Source organism: Lygodium microphyllum, chromosome 30, assembly GCF_053477565.2.
Source record: "Lygodium microphyllum isolate KBCC chromosome 30, Lygodium_microphyllum_v1.1.10, whole genome shotgun sequence".
Classification (NCBI taxonomy): Eukaryota; Viridiplantae; Streptophyta; class Polypodiopsida; order Schizaeales; family Lygodiaceae; genus Lygodium; species Lygodium microphyllum.
This window is the reverse complement of record NC_141164.1, coordinates 83,364,270-83,387,568: the sequence shown is the minus strand read 5'-3', so window position 1 is coordinate 83,387,568 and position 23,299 is coordinate 83,364,270. Positions and strand designations below refer to the sequence as shown.

At 40.3% G+C, this 23,299-nt stretch overlaps 1 protein-coding gene across 1 annotated transcript in view; it reads left to right on the top strand.

Annotated features, from left to right (window-relative positions):
• Nucleotides 1-3,376: 3,376 nt before the first annotated feature.
• Nucleotides 3,377-23,299, top strand: part of LOC148010056 (MACPF domain-containing protein At4g24290-like) — a 39,183-nt gene continuing 19,260 nt past the window's right edge. The window contains exons 1-2 of the mRNA XM_087672724.1: nucleotides 3,377-4,292; nucleotides 5,013-5,251. Of these exons, the coding sequence (XP_087528850.1) occupies nucleotides 4,041-4,292; nucleotides 5,013-5,251 (491 nt within the window). The 5' untranslated portion in view covers nucleotides 3,377-4,040. The remainder of the gene's footprint in view (nucleotides 4,293-5,012; nucleotides 5,252-23,299) is intronic.

The window sequence follows — 23,299 nt, the reverse complement described above, 5'->3', positions numbered from 1 at the left end:
TTCTCTTTTCCACTTACAATGCTTGGTCTTTAGACTAGGCCTTTGTGGTTTACTCATGGGATATTGAGATAAGCTTGCTAGACATTTTGTGTGCATGGTTGTGCTAGACATTTTGATTTTACTCACAGGTTCTTACAAATTTTATGGTGTTATTAGGGGGAGAATTCAAATGGTTTAACGTGATTAGATGTGGTAGCTTTGATTAGTTCATGCAGTTTCACATTGTCCACCTAACATATTAGACATGCTAGATTATACACCTATTGCCAGCCTTGCCTTCTTGCATCCATTCTGTGATGATAGTCGATCACTCAGATTCTTGATAATGGTCTATATTTTCTTTGACCTACACATCTTGGTCTATCTACTTCATTCTCCTTGTCATCCATTCCTCGTGTTAGCATTTCCTTAACTTTGAATGGTAATTCCTTTCATCAATCCTATTCCCATACCCTCCATACTAACCTTACCAATTACCTATTACATCAAGCCCTATTAGTAACTCCAAATACCCTTGGCAACTTCCTTCACAGTTAAAGACTCTTACAACTACTACTTTTACAAGTTACTATTTTTGGCGATTTCTAAACTACATTAATATGAACCAACAACTATTTTTGGTAGCTTTGTAAATCTTGTTCTTCAATAACTCCTAATGCCCTTGGCAACTTCCTTCATACTTGAAGACTTTTACAACTACTATTTTTACAAGTTACTACTTTGACAATATCTAGATTACGATAACACGTCTCTATGAATAATAGTGGGATCCATGTGGCCTATTCTTTTATGATTTAAGTAGATTCACTTGAAAACCTAAATACTACCTACATTGATGATCAACATATATATAATATAGGTAATCCACATATAGTTGCATGAGAAAGAACAACTCCTGTCTATCAGGTTGATAATGCCTTTGGCAAGAGGGTTGCTTAAGGGACATCTACTGATGTCCAAGAACGTGAGAAGGGGGAACCTCACACATGTACTCATTAGAGAAGACATCAAAGGGCATGTAGAGCTCCATGCGGGAGGCATTAGACTTGATGCAAAAGAGCATGTGATCCTATGGAGGCTAGGATCTTGTGTAAGGCTCGATTCATGAAATCCCACTATCAACCTACATCCACCTACTCTTGATGTGACCAAGCAAGAGTGACATAACTCGCCCCCACTATCCTCAATGAAGCCTAGTGTAAGACATATTTTCATCTATTGACTGTTTATTTTAACAACGTAATTAAAGACAATATTATTACATCTCCAAAGTTGGAAATGTAACATGAAATGTTGAAAATATATTGTAAGGGAATGGACAAACTAACGTCACACTTACATGAGATATGTCGAGACAATTTTCAAAATTGGGATGTAAAACTATCTAATGAGGAAACAATCTAATCTTTGTTACCTATCCCATTTAAAAAACATGTAGAAATAATCCCATTGGTTGCAATTAATTTTATCATTAATCTTCCAACAAATCATGATATGAATAACATGATTTGCATCCTAGTTAAATGTTTTAGTAAACACGCTTATTCTCTTCCTTATAGTTTACATTTTATGGGAGGTGTTATTGTACATCATGGAAAGCCTAAGTCCATTAGTTCTTAAAAATTGCAATGCATTGTGATTCGTAATTTTAGGCATATACACATTTCAATTGACTTTAAGTCTGCATTTCATCTAGAATCTAATGATAGATTAAAGCCATAAACAATATGATTGTAGAACTTTGACTGACTTGCACTTTTGATCGATTATGTACACCCAAAACATATTCACATTTACTTCAATTTGTACACAATAGCACACTAGCACACCACATTTCTCAATAAGAAATGCCCCTTTTCAAAGAATGACACCTTCACTCCACCTTCGTAAGTAAATGGACAAGTGAGACAAAGGAGTACCAAAGTGAGAGTTTTTTGCTTTGCATTGAGAGAAGACTACTTAAGGAACCCATCTAGTCGTGAAGTTATTCAAATCACTCAAACCATTTGAACAGCCCAAGGAAAGCACCAAATTTGCATCTCGAGCCAATATCCCTACGGCAACCACATTAATGTAAGCACTCAAAGGCTATAAGAAGATCTCTCTAACCAAGAAATCGTTGCTCTCAAAACATGCCCCCTCTTTTATGACTGGTAAACAAGGCAACACGAGAAGCAAGAGAGCAAGAGTTGTACCCAAATGGAGAGAAAGGGATGTAAGTAGCGCTTAAATGAACCTTGCACACTCTCCTCAATAGTCCTATTTGTTAACAATTGGAAACAAGGTAGTGGTAGTGGGGCCTTGAGAGGGATTCTTGCCTCAAGTTCATTTTTGTGCCAATTATAAACAAATAGTCCATCAACACTTCAACATCAAGGAGAACCAACAAGGTAGTTTTGGAAAATAGACTCTTTGGATGATTTTTGAAAGTCCATAGGAAGTCTGAGGATTATTGGCTAGTAAGTTTAGGCTTATTTACAAAAAAAAATTGTAATTGGGAAATCTAGGGTAAAGGGGGCCCATTGTAGAACACCCGATGAAGAAGATGCATTTTTTGAGGGGATTTCACATTTTACTTTTTTCTTTTGTGGAAATTTGAGTCTATGACATCAAGATGAATTTGAATGAGTTCAACGTTGAAGTTTTTATTTTTAGAATCTTTTATGCAATTAAAAGGATATAATTTTAAGTGGTTTCTCAAGGTAGCGGTACACTCGTGAGTTAATAATGTGACGCATTTAAGCAAATTAACGAGTGACACCTAAGTAAGATTCTTAGCATATTCACTTGTTTTGTTACATTACTAGCTCAAAATGTGTTTGCCTTTTGACATCATGTCCACAATTACCTCCCTTACCATAGTTCTTTGGCTAAGTTAGGATGCTTAGGGGAGCATTTAGCATTCCAAAGAGCTCTTTCTCATTGTCAATATGTAATGTAATCCCACCCAAGTACACACCATTTTCTCTTACTTTTGGAAGTCAATGTTGCCAGACAGATGGTGGTTTCCATGATTACATAGACTTGGAGCCTGCACAGGTCCAACTGGTAGGGGCGTGCACGGACGCTTAGGCAGGCAGAAAAAGAGTCATTCTTGTGAAGCGTGCGGACTTGGAAGAATCTACAAAAGGGACGGGTCTTGGGAAGCGGGCTACCGCCGGTGGCGGCTACGGGCTGAACTTTGAAGGGACCCGGGTGGGAACTTGGAAGGCCGGCCATTGACAGGGACAGCCGGTTGCTAGTTAGCATGTTTAGCATTATGATAAAGATAATAATAAACATGTAAAGATAATAGTAAACTAGCGAGCTACTAGCCTAATTAGATTATATAATAGAAGAAATACCAATATAGAAATGCAGGCCGAGAATATTAAGACGAAAGACTTGTTCAATTCACACGAGAAGGAGAACCGAGGCCATCGCCTGGTCGTCTTTTTCTTCCTCGTCGTTGCGTGCAGATTTCTGGAGCAGCCATTGCAGGTTTTGCAGCCGTTCGCGCTTCATTCATTTGCATTCCACCTGCACTGCATACCGAATTCTGCTTGCTGATCCTCGTGTCGGCTTCCTTGCTGTCCGTTAATCTTGTCTCCGAGAAGAAGTACAGGTTTTTTGCAGCCGTATATGCTTCATTCAATCGCATTTCATCTGCACTGCGCATAAATTCTTCTTGTTGTCCGCACGCTGGCTTTCTTCCTGTGCCTTAATCGTGCCTGTGAGAAGAAATATTTTCTCAAAGAAAGTGATTAAACACAGCTTCTGCTGGTAGAATCAGCTGGTACAAGAGGCCGAACGGAACAGTCGAAAGAGAAGATTTCCAAAGCCACGCGTTGTTTCACGAGGTCTACCAGGTTTTGATGTAGAATTGCTCGAAGACAGCACAAATGACACATTTTGCGATGTTCTCAAACGGCAAATAAAGAACCAAGATTATCACATTGAGGATTATGAAAATCATTCCAGTATTTTTAGTCGTTTGATTGCACCTGTGGTTGCTGTCCCGAAACCAATGACAAAGTTGTAGCTGCTCCCGAGCTCAGACCATGGGAACTACCAGGGAGTCTTCTGCTCTCGCTGTCGCTCAAGGAGCTATTGATGCACTGGGATGTGGTTTTGATGTGACTGCAAATTATCGGTTGAAATATTGCAAATGTCCCGTGGTTCAACTGCCACAAACACCGGTGAAAGATATGTTGATCCCTGGGGGTATTACTATTTTCAATGTTCCCAGGGATATCACGTGCGATAAAGGGGAAATGGTGAGATTCACCTCCGAAGTTATGGAGTTTCAGCAGGTATGCTCCCCTTTTTGCTGTCTGATTTTTAAAATATTATCGTGCCTTTATGAAAACTATTGGAGAGAGAGAGAGAGAGAGAGAGAGAGAGAGAGAGAGAGAGAGAGAGAGAGAGAGAGAGAGAGAGAGAGAGAGAGAGAGAGAGAGAGAGAGAGAGAGAGAGAGAGAGAGAGAGAGAGAGAGAGAGAGAGAGAGAGAGAGAGAGAGAGAGAGAGAGAGAGAGAGAGAGAGAGAGAGAGAGAGAGAAAAGAGGTCTAAGTAGCCTAGGAGAGGACTGAACTACTTGGCAAATTTACCTTGGTGTGGCTGTTAGAGCAACATCTCGGAGTCAATTCCCAAGGTATGACGGTTGGTCTTGGAGCATGCATTTTTGGAAGCCAACTTCTGTTTTTTTCCACATGCCCAATGAAGTACAAATTGGTTATTTAGGAAACTAGTCATAGCAGGCCAGCCTGGTGAATGTTTACTTTTTTTAAAACCTGCACTTCTCGTATGGTTTAAATTTTCTCATGATGATGATGTATCACTTACCTTAGTTTTTCAGCTGAAAGTGTAATTACTAGAATGCTCTTTTCTCGGATGCAAACTTTTGGATTGAGATGCGTTGGCTGTTGGTGGGGAACCACAGATTTCTCACATTTTTACTGTCTCTTAACAATGTGAAGCAGATATTTTTGGCTGTTTTTCCAGAAATCCTCACAACTAGCATTTATTTGACAGATGAGTCAGTTGTTCAACAAGAACTCCTCTATTGAGGGAAAGATACCACTTGGATATTTCAATGCTATGTTTGATTTGTCGGGATCCTGGCAAGATGATGCAACTCAAACAAAAAGTTTGGCATTTGATGGGTTTTTTGTCACACTTTATAAGCTTCAATTGTCTCGAATAAATTTGGTTTTACGGGAAGAAGTGTTAAGCGATATTCCTTCTATGTGGGATCCAAAAAGTTTAGCCCAGTAAGTACAGACAAAGAAAATTCGTGTTTTTTGTGGCTTGAAGAGTATTTACTTTGGAAAGAACTCTTAAATGTGTTGTTGTGGCTTTATAACATGTGCTTCTGGATCATGATTTTGTGTTACATGCTGGAATTTTTGATTGCTTGAAAATGTGGTTAAGGTGTTTGTTTGGCCGAGTGGTGAGTTTGTACTTGGCTTACAATAGAAGTCAGATAATGTCTCTACATTGGTAACTAATCAAAGATATGAAGCCTATGCTTTAAGTTTAGTTAGTAGATTAGGGAACAAGGTCATAGTTGCCAAGAAACCCGTTTCACTAGGTGAGGAAACTCATTTCATACCTAGGCGTTTTGTAAACATACAAAACACCTATTTTAAACTTCCACAAATGTTATACCTAAATGCCTTGGGACTTTTGTAATCATCATTTATCACGGATTTATTTAACATGTTGACATGGATATTGGCATCGATTGTTGGAGTTTTGTTTTGAGTTGTTATCCATGATGATTGCGTATGTTGATGGTTCCTTTTACAGGCTAAAGTTGATGTTGGGCATGGATAGTGGACCACGATGCATGCAAATATTGATGCTATGTTGAATGTTCATTTGCATTGTATAGAATAATGAATAATTTCAATATGTGTTTTCTGCTTCACGTGAGTCATATAGTATAGCTATATAGAACTTTCATACCTTTTTTCATCTCGAATGAAATCCGTTTCTAACATTTTACAAAACTCGTATGAAACTTGTTTCATACCTCTCGTTTTAGAAACCCTTGGCAACTATACACAAGGTACATTACCATACTTGTAGTTGTGTTTGGTGTATGATGGTTCATACAAAAGCTTATATGAATCACACTTTATTATTATCTAGATATTTTGAGATGTACTTACCATTGGATAGCATGAATTATGTCTATTAACTTAATATGGCTGTATGACTGATTAATGAGTGCTTGAATGCTCCCACATGGTTGATCAAGAGAATTGTTTCCATTATAGGTGCATGGCTTTAAACTACACTTTAATGCTACATAGAGCATATTATTTATGGCTAATCAAACTCACATCTAAGGAAAGATGAGAATCATTTTTGACTTCTCTTCTTAGATAACAATAAGTTGTTCCCTTGCTTCCTCCCTTCAAAGTCCATACGACTCATTTCACATTAAAGCCGAGAAACTAGATATGAGCTGTGTCATTGCATTGGGATCAAGAGAGTGCATGCAAGACAATCGATAAGGCTACAGTAAACATATAGATGACAGAGAATTTGGAAGTTTCTTTTCCAAGTTCCTAAAATGCTCTGGCAATTCAGGAAATCTTGCTACAAGGAGCGTATGTAGTCAAATTTCAAAATGATTGTTAGGATGCACCTTATTGATACCTTGGCACACATCAATCTCTGACCTTGGTGCTAGTGCTCCTACTAATCATACATGATTATGTGCACTTTACAATGTCAACTTAACAAAGTTGAATGGCATAGTGAATTCTCGATCCATTATTACCACTTACTGGCCAAGGAAATGATGGCAATTGGGATTGATTGACTAAAATGGCCCATTTTATTCCAATTAAGGCACCATAAAATGCCACAAATTGGCTAAGCCATTTGTTGAGCACTTCAACAAGTTTTATGGTTTTTTGGTCGAGATTGCTTATGACCAAGATCTTAAGTTCTTTGACCATGCTAGTTAGGTGGTTTTCTAAAAGCCGGGGACCTATCGTTATATGGAACTTTTGGGATATCCAAAGACCTATGGGTAGACTGAACATATTAATGAAGTCATAGAGGATATGCTGCTTGCAAACACATCAAGTGTGAATTTGATTGGGCTAGAGTTTGCAACCGGCCTGTTCTCTGGAAAGGGCGGTAGTGTACAACCAAAATATATAAATGCTTTCACCCAATTCACAGTCGCCCACTTTACCTGAACTTAAAGACACAGAATCAAGAAGACATACAGGAAGCTAGAACGCTTCTATTGCCACACAGACACCCTGTTGGCCCCTAAGTCAGGCGCCCCTTGCGGTATTTCTTTATTTTTAAAAAGAGAGAAAGTACAATGGGCTGTCTTTCACCTATTCTGGGTGAAATTAGGCAGCATAACAATACAATTACTAACCCAAATCAAGTTGGCCAGGAGGGGAAACTCTGCCTAAGTCTGAAACTTCTGATTGGAGTGCAGAATTGACCATTTCAGCCCGCTGTAATTACTGGTTCAGACCTGTTTTGAAACCTGTTTTCAGTTCATACTGTTCCCTATACTGTTCAGCCCACTGTAATTACTGGTTCAGACCTGTTTTGAAACCTGTTTTCAACTCATATTGTTCCCTGTACTGTTCTCCAACATCTGTGCCAAGTGCCCCTTGATTCTGACATCAATTGGGCTCTGAAATAACCTCTGAACAGTCCAAAAACAGTACTGTTTTGGTGCTGTTTCAGACACTTGCTTGGTGAGGTTACCACCCTCACCTGTTCCTGCTTGGGGACAGCAAACAACTGCTCCTGTACCTGGAGAAAGGAGGCTCTTGCCTCATGCAAAAACAGCATATTCCCACACAACTGTACATGCATCAGAAGAAAGGCCCTTGATTCTGAAGCATAACCATACTGTCAGGGAGAGAGAAAGAGAAAGTAGGGAGCAAGCTCAACCCTTTGTGCATCATAGATAAGGTAGACCAGCTCTCCATAGCTCTCCATCTGCAAACTGTTCCTCCTCCCTTTCACAAATGAGCCCACCATGATCAAAAAACTGCACGCCAGCCCCTCTTTAAAGAGGTAAGTGCACAAATTTGTGCCAAATGGCAGCACTGGAAGGTGTTTCCCGTTCTAGCCTCCCGGTCTAAAATTCTCCATCCTCGGTGCAAAATTTGACCTCGGCATAGACCAGAGGATTAATCCTCGTGCAAAAATGAAGATAATGACGTGAACAGATTCTGAGGTCCAAAAATAGTAACTCCCTAAATTTTAGGAGTTGCTTCCATTGCATCCCACTAGTCTTCTGACCATCTTTGCAGACTATGGCTACATCCAAATTTGTAATGTAGCTCAACTGAAAGTGAATTTCCACTGATGACCCCACATGGACTAATCTCTTAGAGATTTGTCCATCTTCACTTTGAACTAGTCTCTTCTAGGCTAGTTCTTCAACACACTTGTCCATATACACTTTCACAAGTCTCTTCCAAGCTTGTCAATCTACAGTGCCATCAGTCTCTTCTAGACTTATACTGGACCTTAACTGTCCAGTCTTGACTCACTAGACATTCTTGTCCGTTTCACATACTGGCCATGCAACTCAGGCGTTTAGATTTCAAGAGGGATCCTTTCAAAAAGAAAAACCAAATAAAGTAGTAATAAAGAAATCAACAAAAAGGTAATAGTTGTCACAGTCTTGTGACATACCTCCCTCTCGAAATTGCAAACGTTCTCGTTTGCATGAATGTCATACATGCTTCCAGCTAACCTAGTGAACTTACACGTGGCAGCACATGTACAACACATACATGCTATCAATCAACATTGTGTACTGAACACACTGTTAACACATGTATGTTCTAACTGTGAAACATGGTAGACTATCATCATGTGACTCCACATCACTGTTTTTAGATATAGTGGCCGGTACACCACAATGATATCCCATGGTGGCAGATTCTCATTTGATGACTCCACATCACCCTGACTAGAGATCTAGTGGCCGGTACATCAAAATGATATCCCCACTGAGTCAATTCACAGGATACATGCCCAATCGAGTAACCATTGTCACAACATGTATTCAATTCAATAGAAGTAAAAACTGTATTCTTGCAAGCAATACTTACTTCTTTAGCACTGAGAAAACCATATGGACACAATAAGTGTTAACCTGTACAAAATCTGTTTCTGTACATAATTTCTTTTTTGAGCAATTGTCACTTTGACAATCTATTTCAGCTTAGAGATACAACGGGTCAAGGTAGGTTGCAAGCGAAATGCTTCAAGGTAAAGTTCCAACACATTAGGTGACTCTGCAAGTTCACCTTCGTCCATCCACTTAGCATCTATAGCTGGATAGTTCTTGAACTTAACCAAATACCTTCTAGCAACCTTGCCTTTCACTTTCCTTTCCTTGTGTGCCAATACCTGTTCTGGAACAAGAATTTCATCAAGTTCCTCAACTTCGGGCTGTTCCTCAGCTGGCATATCTTCTGGCACATCACCCACATAGGGTCTAAGAAGACGTACATGGAAAGCATTATGAATCTTCCAATTGTCAGGCAATTTCAGCCTATAGCTGACATCACTAATCTTCTCTGTTACTTGAAAAGGCCCATAGTATCGCATACTAAGCTTAGTGAAAAGACTTTCCTTGCCTTTCCGCTTCTTTAAGCGTGCCTTTTCAAACCGCAACAGTACCCAATCACCAAGTGAAAATATCAATTCACGACGGTGATGATCAGCAGCTTTCTTTTGCTTTGCCTGAGTCCTTTCAAGGGCATGCTTAACTTTCTGATACATTTCCCCCATACTCTGCACATACTGATCTGCCTAAAAGATCTTATCCTTTGTATGCAAAATGGGAGAAAGCTTTTTACCACCTTCAACAATTTCAAAAGGGGCTTTGCCTATTGACGAATGTATAGTATTATTGTATGCATAGTCAACCAAAGGCAAATACTGCTCCCACTTTGACTTATGCTCTGACACATAGCACTTAAGCAGATCCAAGATAGTAGAATTTGCATCTTCTGATTGTCCATCAGTCTGTGGATGAAATGACGATGAGAACTTAAGCGTTGTGCCCATGTTCTCAAATATGCCTCTCCAGAATAGACTTGTCATCCATGGATCACGGTCATTGACAATAGACTATGGCATACCATGGTACTTGAAGACATTGCACATAAACAAACGTGCCATCTGGTCTGGTTTTATCTTCTTCCTGACAGGAATGAAATGAGCATGTTTGCTAAACCTGCAAATAATAGTCCATATCCCATCATTTCCTGTTTGTGTCCTTGGAAGATCAAAGATAAAATCCATAGCTATGCTTTCCCATGGTTTATCTGGAATAGGCAATGGCTGTAAAAGCCCTGGTGCTTTTTGCCTGTCAAACTTGACCTTTTGGCAAATCAAACACTGCCGCACAAAAGCATCCACGTCTCTTCTCAAAGTAGGCCAATAAAAGAATGTCTCTACTGCTTTGACTGTTGCATCAATACCACGATGCCTTGCATACGGGGGAGAATGACTCTCTGTCATAACTTTCCGTCTCAATGGCATAGTCACACATAGTCTACCATGCATCAACATGAAACCATCCTTGAGAAGATAATGCTCATGATGTTGTCCATTGACAAGCTGATCAAAGATCCTTGCAAAATCTTCATCATCAGCATACTGTTCCTTCATATCATCAAGCTCATGATGATAAGGAATTGACACAGGTGAAATTTGTGGCTTTCTTGATAAAGCATCAGCCACAACATTCTTTTTGCCTTCCACATGCACAATCTGAAAATGGAACATTGACAAAAAGTTTGCCCAACGCATATGCTTTTTTGACAGCTTAGTCTGAGTTAAGAAATAACGCAATGTCTGATGATCTGTCTGGACAACAAAATCTGCCCCAAGTAGGTAGTGTTTCCAACAGCATTAACACTGCACCAATGCTATTGCCACAGGCATCACACTGGACAACAAATGACTTCCTAAGATCTGGCAGAATGATCACTGGACTGGAAGTCATCTTTTCTTTAAGAAGATTAAAAGCTGAAATCTCTTTCTGTGTCCACTGGAAAGAGATTCCTTTCTTCTGTAAAGCATGTAAAGGTGAAGCAATCTCTGCAAAATTGCGAATGAATCTCCTGTAGTAAGAACACAAACCCAAGAAGCTTCTAACATCATGGACAGTCTTCAAATCTGGCCATGTTCTAATTGCTTCTACCTTAGCAGGATCCATTCGGACACCATCCTTTGACACTATGTGTCCCAGGAACTGGATTTCTTCCAAGAAGAACTCACTCTTCTTGCCATTGATAAGCAATCTATTACTGCAAAGCTCATCAAAGACTGCTTTCAAGTATTCTCTATGCTCCTGTTCATTCTTTGAAAAGACAATCATGTCATCAAAGAACGTACCAATAAACTGCCTGTATGGACGAAAAATCCTGTCCATCATTCGATTAAACGTAGCAGGAGCATTAGTAAGTCCAAATGGCATTACCAAGAACTCATAGAGACCAAACGTGGTCCTAAATGCAGTCTTATGCACATCCTCTTGCTTAATCTTGATCTGATGGTATCCACTCTTCAAATCATTCCTGCTGAAAATTGACATTCCTTCCAAACGGTCAAGGATGTCGTCAATTCTTGGAATGGGGAACCTGTTCTTGATGGTACTCTTGTTCAACGCACAATAATCTATGCACATGCGCCAAGAGCCATCCTTCTTCTGCACTAAGAGCATTGGTGAGCATAAGGGAGATGAACTTGGCTGAATCAGTCTTTTTCCAACAGCTCATTCACCTGGCTCAATATCTCTTTTTGTTGGGCTGCACTAACCCTATACGGAGGTCTATTTGGTGGGCTACTACCTGGCAGCAAATGTATCGCATGATCCTTAGACCTCTTTGGTGGCAACTGTGATGGTAATGAGTCAGAAAAACAATCACTGAACTGAGACAAGAAAGCAGACTTGTCTCTATCTAACATAGAGAAATTTGACTCATCATTATCCTTGATATCTCGTGCAAAAATCAAGTACGCAGAAAGATGATTCTTTATTACAGATGTAATGGCAGAAGCCGATACAACAGGTACAGACTCTCCTTTAAGCTTCACATCAAGCACATGAGTCTTTTCCCTATGTTTCAAAGTCAGTGTCTTATTAAAGGCATCCAACACACCATGCTTTCTGAATATCCATGGCATTCCCAACAAGACATCACAGCCTTCAAGTGGCATGATATAAAATTCTTCTGCATCAACATAAGACTGTATATGAAGACGCAGCTTTCCAAGAATGGGTGTCACAGACTCTGAGTGGCCAGGACATGCCAACCCTACCTCTGTTGTGTAGCCCATCTCATCTACTCTGATATCCAAAGTAGAAGCCAACTCTGGTGAGATAAAGTTTGCCTTAGCTCCAGGATCAAAGAAAATGCGTACATGTTGATCCCTAACTTTACCCCAAGCTCTGCAAAGCTCATTAGCATCCGAGTGTGGCTTGTCTCCCAGCATATCTGGCACTAAACCTGCTGAAGGTTTGGGCTTCTTTCCTTTCCTGTCCTCTTTATCATCATCAGCTGGTCTCTTATTCTTGTCCGGACAATTAGACGCAATATGACCAGTGTGCTCACAGATAAAGCACTTCCTCTCAGCCATTAAAGCCTTTCTCTCTTCAAGAGACTTGTGCACAAAAGGTTTCTTCTGGTCCTTTGACTGCTGTCCAAAAAACTTGGCTGGCTTCTTCTTGAACTGCCAAGATTTACTTGTGCTTTGAGAAATCTGAGAAACCTGTTTACCAAATGGCTTCTTTGCTGAAAATTTCTCAGGTTTTTCCTGTTTAATGCTGCCCCCAAAACCACTTGACTGTCCCAACAATAATGCATTTCCTGTGGTGGCATTCTCAATTAACTGAGTCAAAGTGGTGACCTTTGTCTTTGTACAATAATTCCGGAGTTCCTTGGGCAGCCCACAGCAGTATTTCTCTATCTGCTCGGTCAATGGCACAACCCTGTAAGAAGTGACTGGAAGCAAAGCCTCCCAAAACTTCTTGTTATAATCTTCCAGATCCTTGCATTTAGATGCATCCAAATTGTGCCAAGCTGACATAACATCGATCTCAAATTCATTGGTCAACCAAGCAGAAGGAAATACTTGCTTAAAGTAAGTCCAAGTGGCAGGAGCCTGTCCTTGCATCAACAGTGTACTCCACCACTGACTAGCATTGTCCTTAAGAAAAGTGGGAGATTTCCTAACCTTAGAAGGCTTTGTAAAGTTCCCTCCTGCAAATGCGGCATCAAACTGCTGTAAAGAAAGAGAGAGCCTTAGTCCTATCTTCAAATCCTCGAAAGATGTCAAACTGTACAGCTGCACCACCTTCCTTGTATGGCTTTGGCTTCTCATGAGCCATCAAAGGGTCCGTAGGATATGCCTGTAACATAGGAACACTAACAGGTGGCATGGGAGTTGCCGGACCACTGACTACAGGGCTTGTAGACACAATACTTGCTTGCTGATTTTGATAACCAGCCATACCAAAAGTGCCCTATGGCATGCCAAAACTGCCTTGAACTCCCTGAAATCCAGGCTGCATGCCTATATTACCATACATGGGGTTTGGCATAAAACCTTGTGTACCCCCAAACATTGTTCTTGGTACATAAATCTGGTTTCCAGGCGCATAACCAGCCATACTCTGAAATACAGATCCACCTCCAAAGTACCCAGGATGTTCAGAGGTCGGTGGGAAAACCTGTGGTAAAGCCTGAAAACTATTTCCCTGTCCATTTAAACCAACATTTGGCTGCTGTAAAGTGGCGAGCTGAACTGGCAATGCCTGTGTAACTAGCGTTTCCGCCACCTGTTCCTGGACAGTCGGAACCAATCTTGGAGTCTCCATTGACTCCGCAAGCTGCTTGGTGTTTCCACTGAATCTGCAGCATGCTTACCCTTATCCTGGACCTCTACTGGATCCGAAATCTTTGCAGATTGCCCCACTTGCTGTAAAGGAAGGGAGGGCTGCAAAAATGCCAAAAACCTTGGATTCTGCATCACTTGAGTAAACATACTCAGAGCAGCAACTAACTGAGTCTTGAAAATGTCTTCATCCATAGAAGAAGCCGTAAGAACTCGTGGCTCAACCATAACAGGAGGAGTAACAAACTGTGGAGGTCTAGAAGACTCTCTGTGACATTAATGTGACATTAAAGTGATATTTAATGTGACATTAAGGTCACAAACATTGAATGTGACATTAAAGTGACATTTAATGTGACATTAAGGTAAATCAAGGGGAACATGTACGAGGATGACCGTCCGGGCTCTTGGGCGCTCGAACGGGGTTAAGGGGAGCCTAGAACTGAAGAGAGTCCAAGAATAGTAGGACTCACCAAGGTTTGACGGCTGGCAATCGGATCACGATGGTCTGGCCAACAAAATACTAGGCAAGGCTGGGAGGTGAAAGGAATGACTCGTGCTCATCCATCCCGACTGTTTTCTTCGGACTGAGAGTCTTCTTCTTCTGAGTCATCTGACATTGGTATCAGAGCTGACGGGTTTAGCCGTGAAGGATCCGTGGAGTTCTTCTACGAAAAGGCAGTCGACGGTTTTAGTCGTCCCGGTATTCATTCAGTCGACGGGTCAGTCGACGGGTTTCATTCGTCACGCTAATCATTTCAGTCGACGGGTCTTGCCTCGTCGATCCGTGAAGGATCCGTGAAGCCGCTGGTCAAACGCTTGGTGACACGTCACGTAAAACTTGACGTGACGATTATCTACGTCACGTATTAAAAGGCGGGGAAGATATCTTTTATAAAAAATGCTGTATGCTGGATCGTGCGCCGCCAAATCCTGGTCCATGCCCGTCTGTAAACGCACCAACGGATCACACATTCTTTTTTCTTTTCGCAGGCTGAAGCTGAAGCTATTTTCTGATGTGTGTCTGATCAGTCGACTGTGCGTTTGGAATTTTCCTTATCAGCCTCGACCGCACTTGCATCACAAGTACAAGCTCAACAGAGAGCAAGTTCAGGAAAGGGGCATTGATGGCCTGCGTGATTATTAAAGAAGGGGGCTGAATACTAGTCGTTTTTGCAAAGAAGCTCCATTTCCTGCGTGACCGACTTTGTTCGGGCAATAAAATTTGTTCCTTACTCTTCGGGTTTATTTACAAACCAGCAACAACTGCGTGCCATTAAAATCAGGGAAGTACTTTACTTTGTATACAAATTTCTTATCTTTGCTTTCCAATTCCAGTGTATTAATGGCAGAAAAAGGGAAAGAGAGAGTAATGGAAGGTTCTAGTTCTGGGGACCACCCTATGGTAGATCCCCATGAACCAGAAATGCAAGAAGAACAATGGGAAGAATTTTTTGCTACACGAGAGCAATTTGATGATCTTACTGCTCGTGTGCAAGCTCAGGGGGTTCAAATGGAATTTTTAACCCAAACACTCACTGAAATAAAATCTCAATTAACTTTATTATTAGAAAGAGATAAAAATAAGATAGAAATCTCGGATGTCCCATCTTCATTGAAAGATTTAGATGTGACTATGCGAGATCCTAAGGAACCCCACCATAAATTGAGGGATAATCCAGTTCTAAAGGATATGAAACCACCTTAGTTTCACGGGGAGGAAAAAGATAGAAATAAAGATACAATCTTTAATTTTCTCCAAAAATGGAAAGATTTACATAAACTTAAGAATACCCCACCACATCTCCAAGCATTGGAGGCTAGTTTAACTTTGGGGCCCAAAGCATATAAGTGGTGGCGAACTTTAAAGGAGGCAAATAAAATACCTGAAACTTGGGCTCAATTTGAATCCGTCTTTTTGAAAGAATTCCTTCCTGAAAATGAAATGGAAAGAAATTGGAAAGATTGGGATTATGTCAGACAAAAAGGAAGACCCCTGCTGACATATCTGGAGGAATATCGTGAGATAATCCTCAAATTGGAAGGAATAGATGAATTTCAAAAGACGAGGATTCATTAGGGGACTAGACAAAGCCTGTAAAAAGGAAGTAAAAAGGAGTTCACCTAAGACGCTGGAAGAGGCAATTAAATTTGCATTAATTCATGAAGATAGTATGTGTCCAGGTACACTCACTAGTCTCACTGATACGGAGCCCAAGTCTAAGGAATTGAAAACCTTAAAATTTGTGGGCAAATTTAAAAGGAAAATGCCATTCTTTAAGGGTAAAAAACAACCTTTTGAAAAGAAACCATATGTGAGGCCAAAGTTAAGTCCTGATGACTTTGATAAGGCCAAAAAAGAAAAGTTGTGTTTCAATTGCCTATCCCCTAACCATGCTGCTTGGAATTGCCCTCAAAAGAAAAAGGGGGAAGACAAAGGAAAGGATAAGGACAAGGGCAAGGGAAAAGAAAAACAAATCCATGTAGTGCAGACCTTAGAATTAAAGGGGCATGAAAAGTACAAATCTTTAGAGGTCTTGCACATGGATGTACAACATAAATGTTGCATGTCAACTTCTATGTGGCAGCCTACTTTTGGGCCACATGATTTACTTAGAGTACATGGATTGATAGCTGGAAAGAGGGTTAGAGTCATGATTGATGACTCTGCCACACATAATTTTATAAACTATGCACTTGTCAAAAAATTGAAACTTCCCCAACAAAAGAGTGGGCATCAATATGTTGTTCGTATGATGCAAGGCCAAGACAATAAAATATGGGATACAATGGTATCCAATTTGGAAATTGAGATTCAAGGATATAAAGATAAACTTGATTTTCAAATTATGAACGTGGAAAGAGCTGATATTGCTCTAGGGAGGGAGTGGCTATGGGGATTGGAACCATCCTTAAAACGTAGTTATCACCATAAAACGTAGTTATCACCATAATACACTGGAATTTGAAAGGGATGGTAAGACTTTTGTCATTCAAGGTGAACATGAAGTATCTGATAATCCTTTGCTGTGTTCTACTGAAGTTCAGAAGCTGATAAAGAAGGAAGTTTGTGAGGTATATATGTTATGGTCTCTTCCTGTACAGAACACTTTTACTTTCTGTAATATAAAGCAACAATTTTCTTATGTTTGTGAGTTGAATGTTAACAATGAATTAAGTAGTTTGTTAGATGATTTTAAAGATGTGTTTCCTTCTGATTTACCAAGTGGCCTTCCACCAGATAAGGGTGATATAAATCACCCAATTGACATAAATAAGGATACACACCCTATTTCTAAACCACCGTATAGGTTAAGTGAAACACAACATCAAGAAATTGAAAGACAAATTAAGGATTACCTTAATAAAGGGTTTATACAACCCAGTAATTCACCTTGGGCTTCACCAATTTTATTGGTAAAGAAAAAAAATGGTTCTATGCGACTTTGTGTTGACTATAGAGCACTTAATAAAATAACGGTGAAGAATAAATTTCCTATGCCCAGAATGGAAGATCTTTTTGATCAATTGCAAGGGGCAGAATTCTTCACAAAGATAGATTTAAGATCAGGTTATCACCAAGTAAGAATTAAGGCACAAGATGTTCCCAAGACAGCATTTCGTACTAGATACGGGCATTATGATTTTTTGGTGATGCCTTTTGGCCTCACTAATGTACCAGCTACCTTTATGAAGCTGATGAATAGTGTTTTACGGCCCTATCTAGGACATTTTGTAGTAGTCTTCTTGGATGATATCTTGATCTTTAGTAAATCAAGAGAAGAACATTTGGAACACTTACAATTAGTATTCCAACTGTTAAGAACACATTTCCTTTATGCGAAGAAAACTAAATGTGAATTCTTTGCACAAGAGGTCAAATATCTGGGGTATATTATCTTGAAAGAGGGAATCAACATGGATCCAGAAAAAGTAAGGGCAATTATTGAATGGCCACCTCCAAGGAACCTGGAAGAGCTGCAGATCTTCCTAGGTTTATCTGGATTTTATCGTAGATTCATTCGAGATTATGCCAAAATAGCTGTTCCAATGACAGACCAACTTAAAGGGAAAGGAAAAAGTTTTAATTGGGGAACAGACCAAAATGAAAGTTTTCAAAAACTTAAGGTAGCTATTGCTACAGCTCCAGTATTATTAATTGTGGATCCCAATAAACCGTTTGTGGTTGAAGCTGATGCCAGTGATAAGGCGATAGGCGCGGTCTTATTACAAGAAGGTCGACCAGTTGCTTTTGAAAGCAAGAAATTAGATCGTGCAAAACGGAATTATTCTGTTTATGAGAGGGAGCTGTATGCAATAGTACATGCAATGAAGAAATGGAGGCACTATCTGTACGGTGCCAAACTTTTGATTTTATTTGATCATGAAAGCATTAAGTGGCTTAATGATCAACCGGATTTACACGGGCGTAAAGCCAGATGGGCCGAACTCCTTCAAGAGTTCGACTATGAGATAAGATATAGAAAAGGAAAGTATAATATAGTAGCTGATGCACTCAGCAGAATGCCCATCATTAATGAATTGAGTTTCACTCAGTTCACTTCCAACTTGCTTGAATCTTTAAAAGGGAAATGCCAGGTTGATCCGGCATATTCCAACATATGGGAAGCAATAAAAAATGGGGATCCAAATGAAAGTGCTTCTATTGAGGAAGGAATACCTGAGGATGTTCAACAAGGAAATGGAGCATTAGGGGTTGCTCAAACTCGATTCAAGTGGAAGAATTTTACCATTGATAATGGTTATTTACTCTACAAGGGTAGGGTATGTGTCCCGAAAGATATAGAAATAAGGCGCCAGATACTCTTTGAGTGTCATGATACCCCTAGCGCGGGACATCTAGGAGTTAATAAGACTTATAGTCTTATTAAAAGGCAGTTCTATTGGCTTGGAATGAATAAGGACGTCCTTGACTATGTGGTCAAATGTAATAAATGCCAGGTTAATAAAGCTGAAAGATTGAAAATGGGAGGACTTCTCCATCCACTAGAGATTCCTTCAGGAAAATGGGAGAGTATCTCCATGGACTTTATTGTTGCTTTACCTAGAACATAGAGGGGGCACGACTCTGTGTGGGTGATTGTGGATAGGTTAACCAAAATGGCTAGGTTTATTCCAACTTCAACTGATGTTAAAACACCAGAATTGGCTAGATTGTTCGTAGAGAACATATACCGATTGTATGGCCTTCCGGCAAATATAGTTTCTGATCGGGATAGAAAATTTGATAGCCAATTTTGGCGTGCGGTATTTAGGAAATTGGATACTAAACTTAGCATGAGTACGGCAGATCATCCGCAAACAGATGGGCAAACTGAAAGGGTTAACCAAATTCTTGAAGATATGCTTAGGGCATATGTAAGTAAAAGGCAAACTAATTGGGAAGAGTATCTACCGATAGCAGAGTTTGCATATAACAGTACCAAGCACTCTTCCACTGGATATAGTCCATTTATGTTAATGTATGGGTTTCAGCCTAGAGCTCCTTTTGCAGTAGGGCTGCATAAGGAAAAGGTTCAGGCAGCTAAAGACTTTTTGGAGGACATGAATAGTATGTCAAAATTTGCTCAAGAAAATATTAAAAAGGCTCAAAACCGAGCTAGAGCATATGCAGATCCTCACCGAAGAGACATCTCCTTTGAAGAAGGAGAATTGGTCTATCTTAAGGTGCCTGAACAAACTAAAACTATGAAAAAGGGACAATGTCCAAAGCTTTCACCAAGGTATTGTGGTCCTTTCATAATACTTAAAAAGGTGGGAGAATTGGCTTACAAGCTCCTACTACCTGCTGGTAGTAAAATACATCCAGTTTTTCATGAAAATAAATTAAGGAAGAAGCTGGGTGATTTGGATAATCTAATCTTAAATGATGACATTGAGGAGCTATTCAATGACCAATCTAATCCACATGAACCAGAAAGAATATTAAATGTTCGTAATAGACGAACGAGGAATACTATTTATCAAGAATGTTTGGTTACGTGGAAAGATTGTTCAGAAGAAAGCTCAACATGGGAGCGAGTAAGTACTTTAAAGAAAAGGTTTCCCGATTTACAATTAGACCTTCCAAGTATCGTTTTCGAGGACGAAACCGATTCTTAAGGGGAAGGAAATGTGACATTAATGTGACATTAAAGTGATATTTAATGTGACATTAAGGTCACAAACATTGAATGTGACATTAAAGTGACATTTAATGTGACATTAAGGTAAATCAAGGGGAACATGCACGAGGATGACCGTCCGGGCTCTTGGGCGCTTGAACGGGGTTAAGGGGAGCCTAGAACTGAAGAGAGTCCAAGAATAGTAGGACTCACCAAGGTTTGACGGCGGCTGGCAATCGGATCACGATGGTCTGGCCAGCAAAATACTAGGCAAGGCTGGGAGGTGAAAGGAATGACTCGTGCTCATCCATCCCGACTGTTTTCTTCGGACTGAGAGTCTTCTTCTTCTGAGTCATCTGACACTCTCCCACCTCATGAACAACAGGGATCTCCTGTGATGAAGACGCTTCCTCTCTGGTGTCTTCCTTTCTATCAATCATAATGCACAATTCTGTGTCTACACCCAAACAAACCCTGGCTCACTCTTTAGGGAAAAAGTGATTCGGTCCCGGCAATGGAACCATGCAACTGGCCTATTCTCTGGAAAGGGCGGTAGTGTACAACCAAAATATATAAATGCTTTCACCCAGTTCACAGTCGCCTACTTTACCTGAACTTAAAGACACAGAATCAAGAAGACATATAGGAAGCTACAATGCTCCTGTTGCCACACAGACACCCTGTTGGCCCCTAAGTCAGGCGCCCGTTGCGGTATTTCTTTATTTTTAAAAAGAGAGAAAGTACAATGGGCTGTCTTTCACCTATTCTGGGTGAAATTAGGCAGCATAACAGTACAATTACTAACCCAAATCAAGTTGGCCAGGAGGGGAAACTTTGCCTAAGTCTGAAACTTCTGATTGGAGTGCAGAATTGACCATTTCAGCCCGCTGTAATTACTGGTTCAGACCTGTTTTGAAACCTGTTTTCAGTTCATACTGTTCCCTGTACTGTTTAGCCCACTGTAATTACTGGTTCAGACCTGTTTTGAAACCTGTTTTCAACTCATATTGTTCCCTGTACTGTTCTCCAACATCTGTGCCAAGTGCCCCTAGATTCTGACATCAATTGGGCTCTGAAATAACCTCTAAACAGTCCAAAAACAGTACTGTTTTGGTGCTGTTTCAGACACTTGCTTGGTGAGGTTACCACCCTCACCTGTTCCTGCTTGGGGACAGTAAACAACTGCTCCTGTACCTGGAGAAAGGAGGCTCTTGCCTCATGCAAAAACAGCATAATCCCACACAACTGTACATGCATCAGAAGAAAGGCCCTTGATTCTGAAGCATAACCATACTGTCAGGGAGAGAGAAAGAGAAAGTAGGGAGCAAGCTCAACCCTCTGTGCATCATAGACAAGGTAGATCAGCTCTCCATCTGCAAAACTGTTCCTCCTCCCTTTCACAAATGAGCCCCCCATGATCAAAAAACTGCACGCCAGCCCCTCTTTAAAGAGGTAAGTGCACAAATTTGTGCCAAATGGCAGCACTGGAAGGTGTTTCCCGTTCTAGCCTCCCAGTCTAAAATTCTCCATCCTCGGTGCAAAATTTGACCTCGGCAAAGACCAGAGGATTAATCCTCGTGCAAAAACGAAGATAATGATGCGAACAGATTCTGAGGTCCAAAAATAGTAACTCCCTAAATTTTAGGAGTTGCTTCCATTGCATCCCACTAGTCTTCTGACCATCTTTGCAAACTATGGCTACATCCAAATTTGTAATGTAGCTCAACTGAAAGTGAATTTCCACTGATGACCCCACATGGACTAATCTCTTAGAGATTTGTCCATCTTCACTTTGAACTAGTCTCTTCCAGGCTAGTTCTTCAACACACTTGTCCATATACACTTTCACAAGTCTCTTCCAGGCTTGTCAATCTACAGTGTCATCAGTCTCTTCCAGACTTATACTGGACCTTAACTGTCCAGTCTTGACTCACTAGACATTCCATTCTGTTTCACATATTGGCCATGCAACTCAGGTGTTTAGATTTCAAGAGGGATCCTTTCAAAAAGAAAAACCAAATAAAGTAGTAATAAAGAAATCAACAAAAAGGTAATAGTTGTCACAGTCTTGTGACAGAGTTTGCTCACAATAGTATTAGGAATTCAACTAAAGGATGTAGGCTATTTGTGGAGATGTACAAGTAACCAAAACTACGAACTCGTTTAGGACTCCAAGGAATAAATATGCATTTTGGCTGACTTCTCACAATATGCAAAAATTTTAATGATAATTGCTAAGAAATGGATTAAGATGATACTTTTTAACATATTTACGAAAGCTTGTGGTTGTCCTTGAAGGTACGGAAGGACTTTGACATAATGTGCATTGGTAGTGTTACAAATTATCTTCAAGGTCTTTTACATACCATGCACCAAGAGAATGTATCCTATTGATTGTATTAGCTTGGATCTTCGTGGGTGTTTTAGTCCCTTCCATTCGATCCACCTCACCCTAAGGAACTTTATGGCCTTCTTGATTGGCCTCTTCGATCTATATGCCTTTACCTCCTAGAACCATTTGGGATTCTTTCCTTGAATTCCCTCCAATCTTGTCCTCATATTAAAGCCCTCTCTGACGATGATAGGGGATGGCAATTCTTGTCCCCGTACTTGTTCCCGTCCCCAATCCCTTCCCATGGACTAGCGAAAAGCAAGCCTAGAGAAGGTGTAGGATCCACTAAAGTGGATGCCCTTGCAACCTGTCATGGATGTGCCTTTGAAGAGGGTACTACCCCAGTGGCAAGGGAGTTTTCTTGACCTCGAAATGGTGTCCTAGTTGTCTAAGTGGGTGAACTAGCAGCATGTACCTTAAAAGGGAAAGGAGGATTATTGCTTAGAAGGATATTAGAAATGGATATGTTGGGAATGGAAACGATATCAAAGATTGATGCTAGAGCTCCAAATGTCTTTATCTAACTTAGATTGAGGCTCACAACCAAGATATGGATATAGAAAGAGATATACAAAGACGTGATTGCTAACAACCCCCTCCCAAATCTTGGGTATTGTTGAAAGCCAAAGGAGCAGTGGGAATGGAATCTCGAAGGAAAGAAGCTCATAGAAGAGGAAACTTGAACATTGCAAATGAGCCCCAAGGGAAGCTCCAAAAGACCACAAAGAATTGAGGATAGCACAAGAGCCAAAATTGGTGTTGTTTGTTAGTGAAGGAAAGATACGAAAGGAGTATGATCCCCTCTCCAAAAGAAGGCTCGAGGAAACATGTTGACTATTGAAGCTAGAGGAGATAGAGAGGCTCTAAAGGGTCACACAAAGGATGGT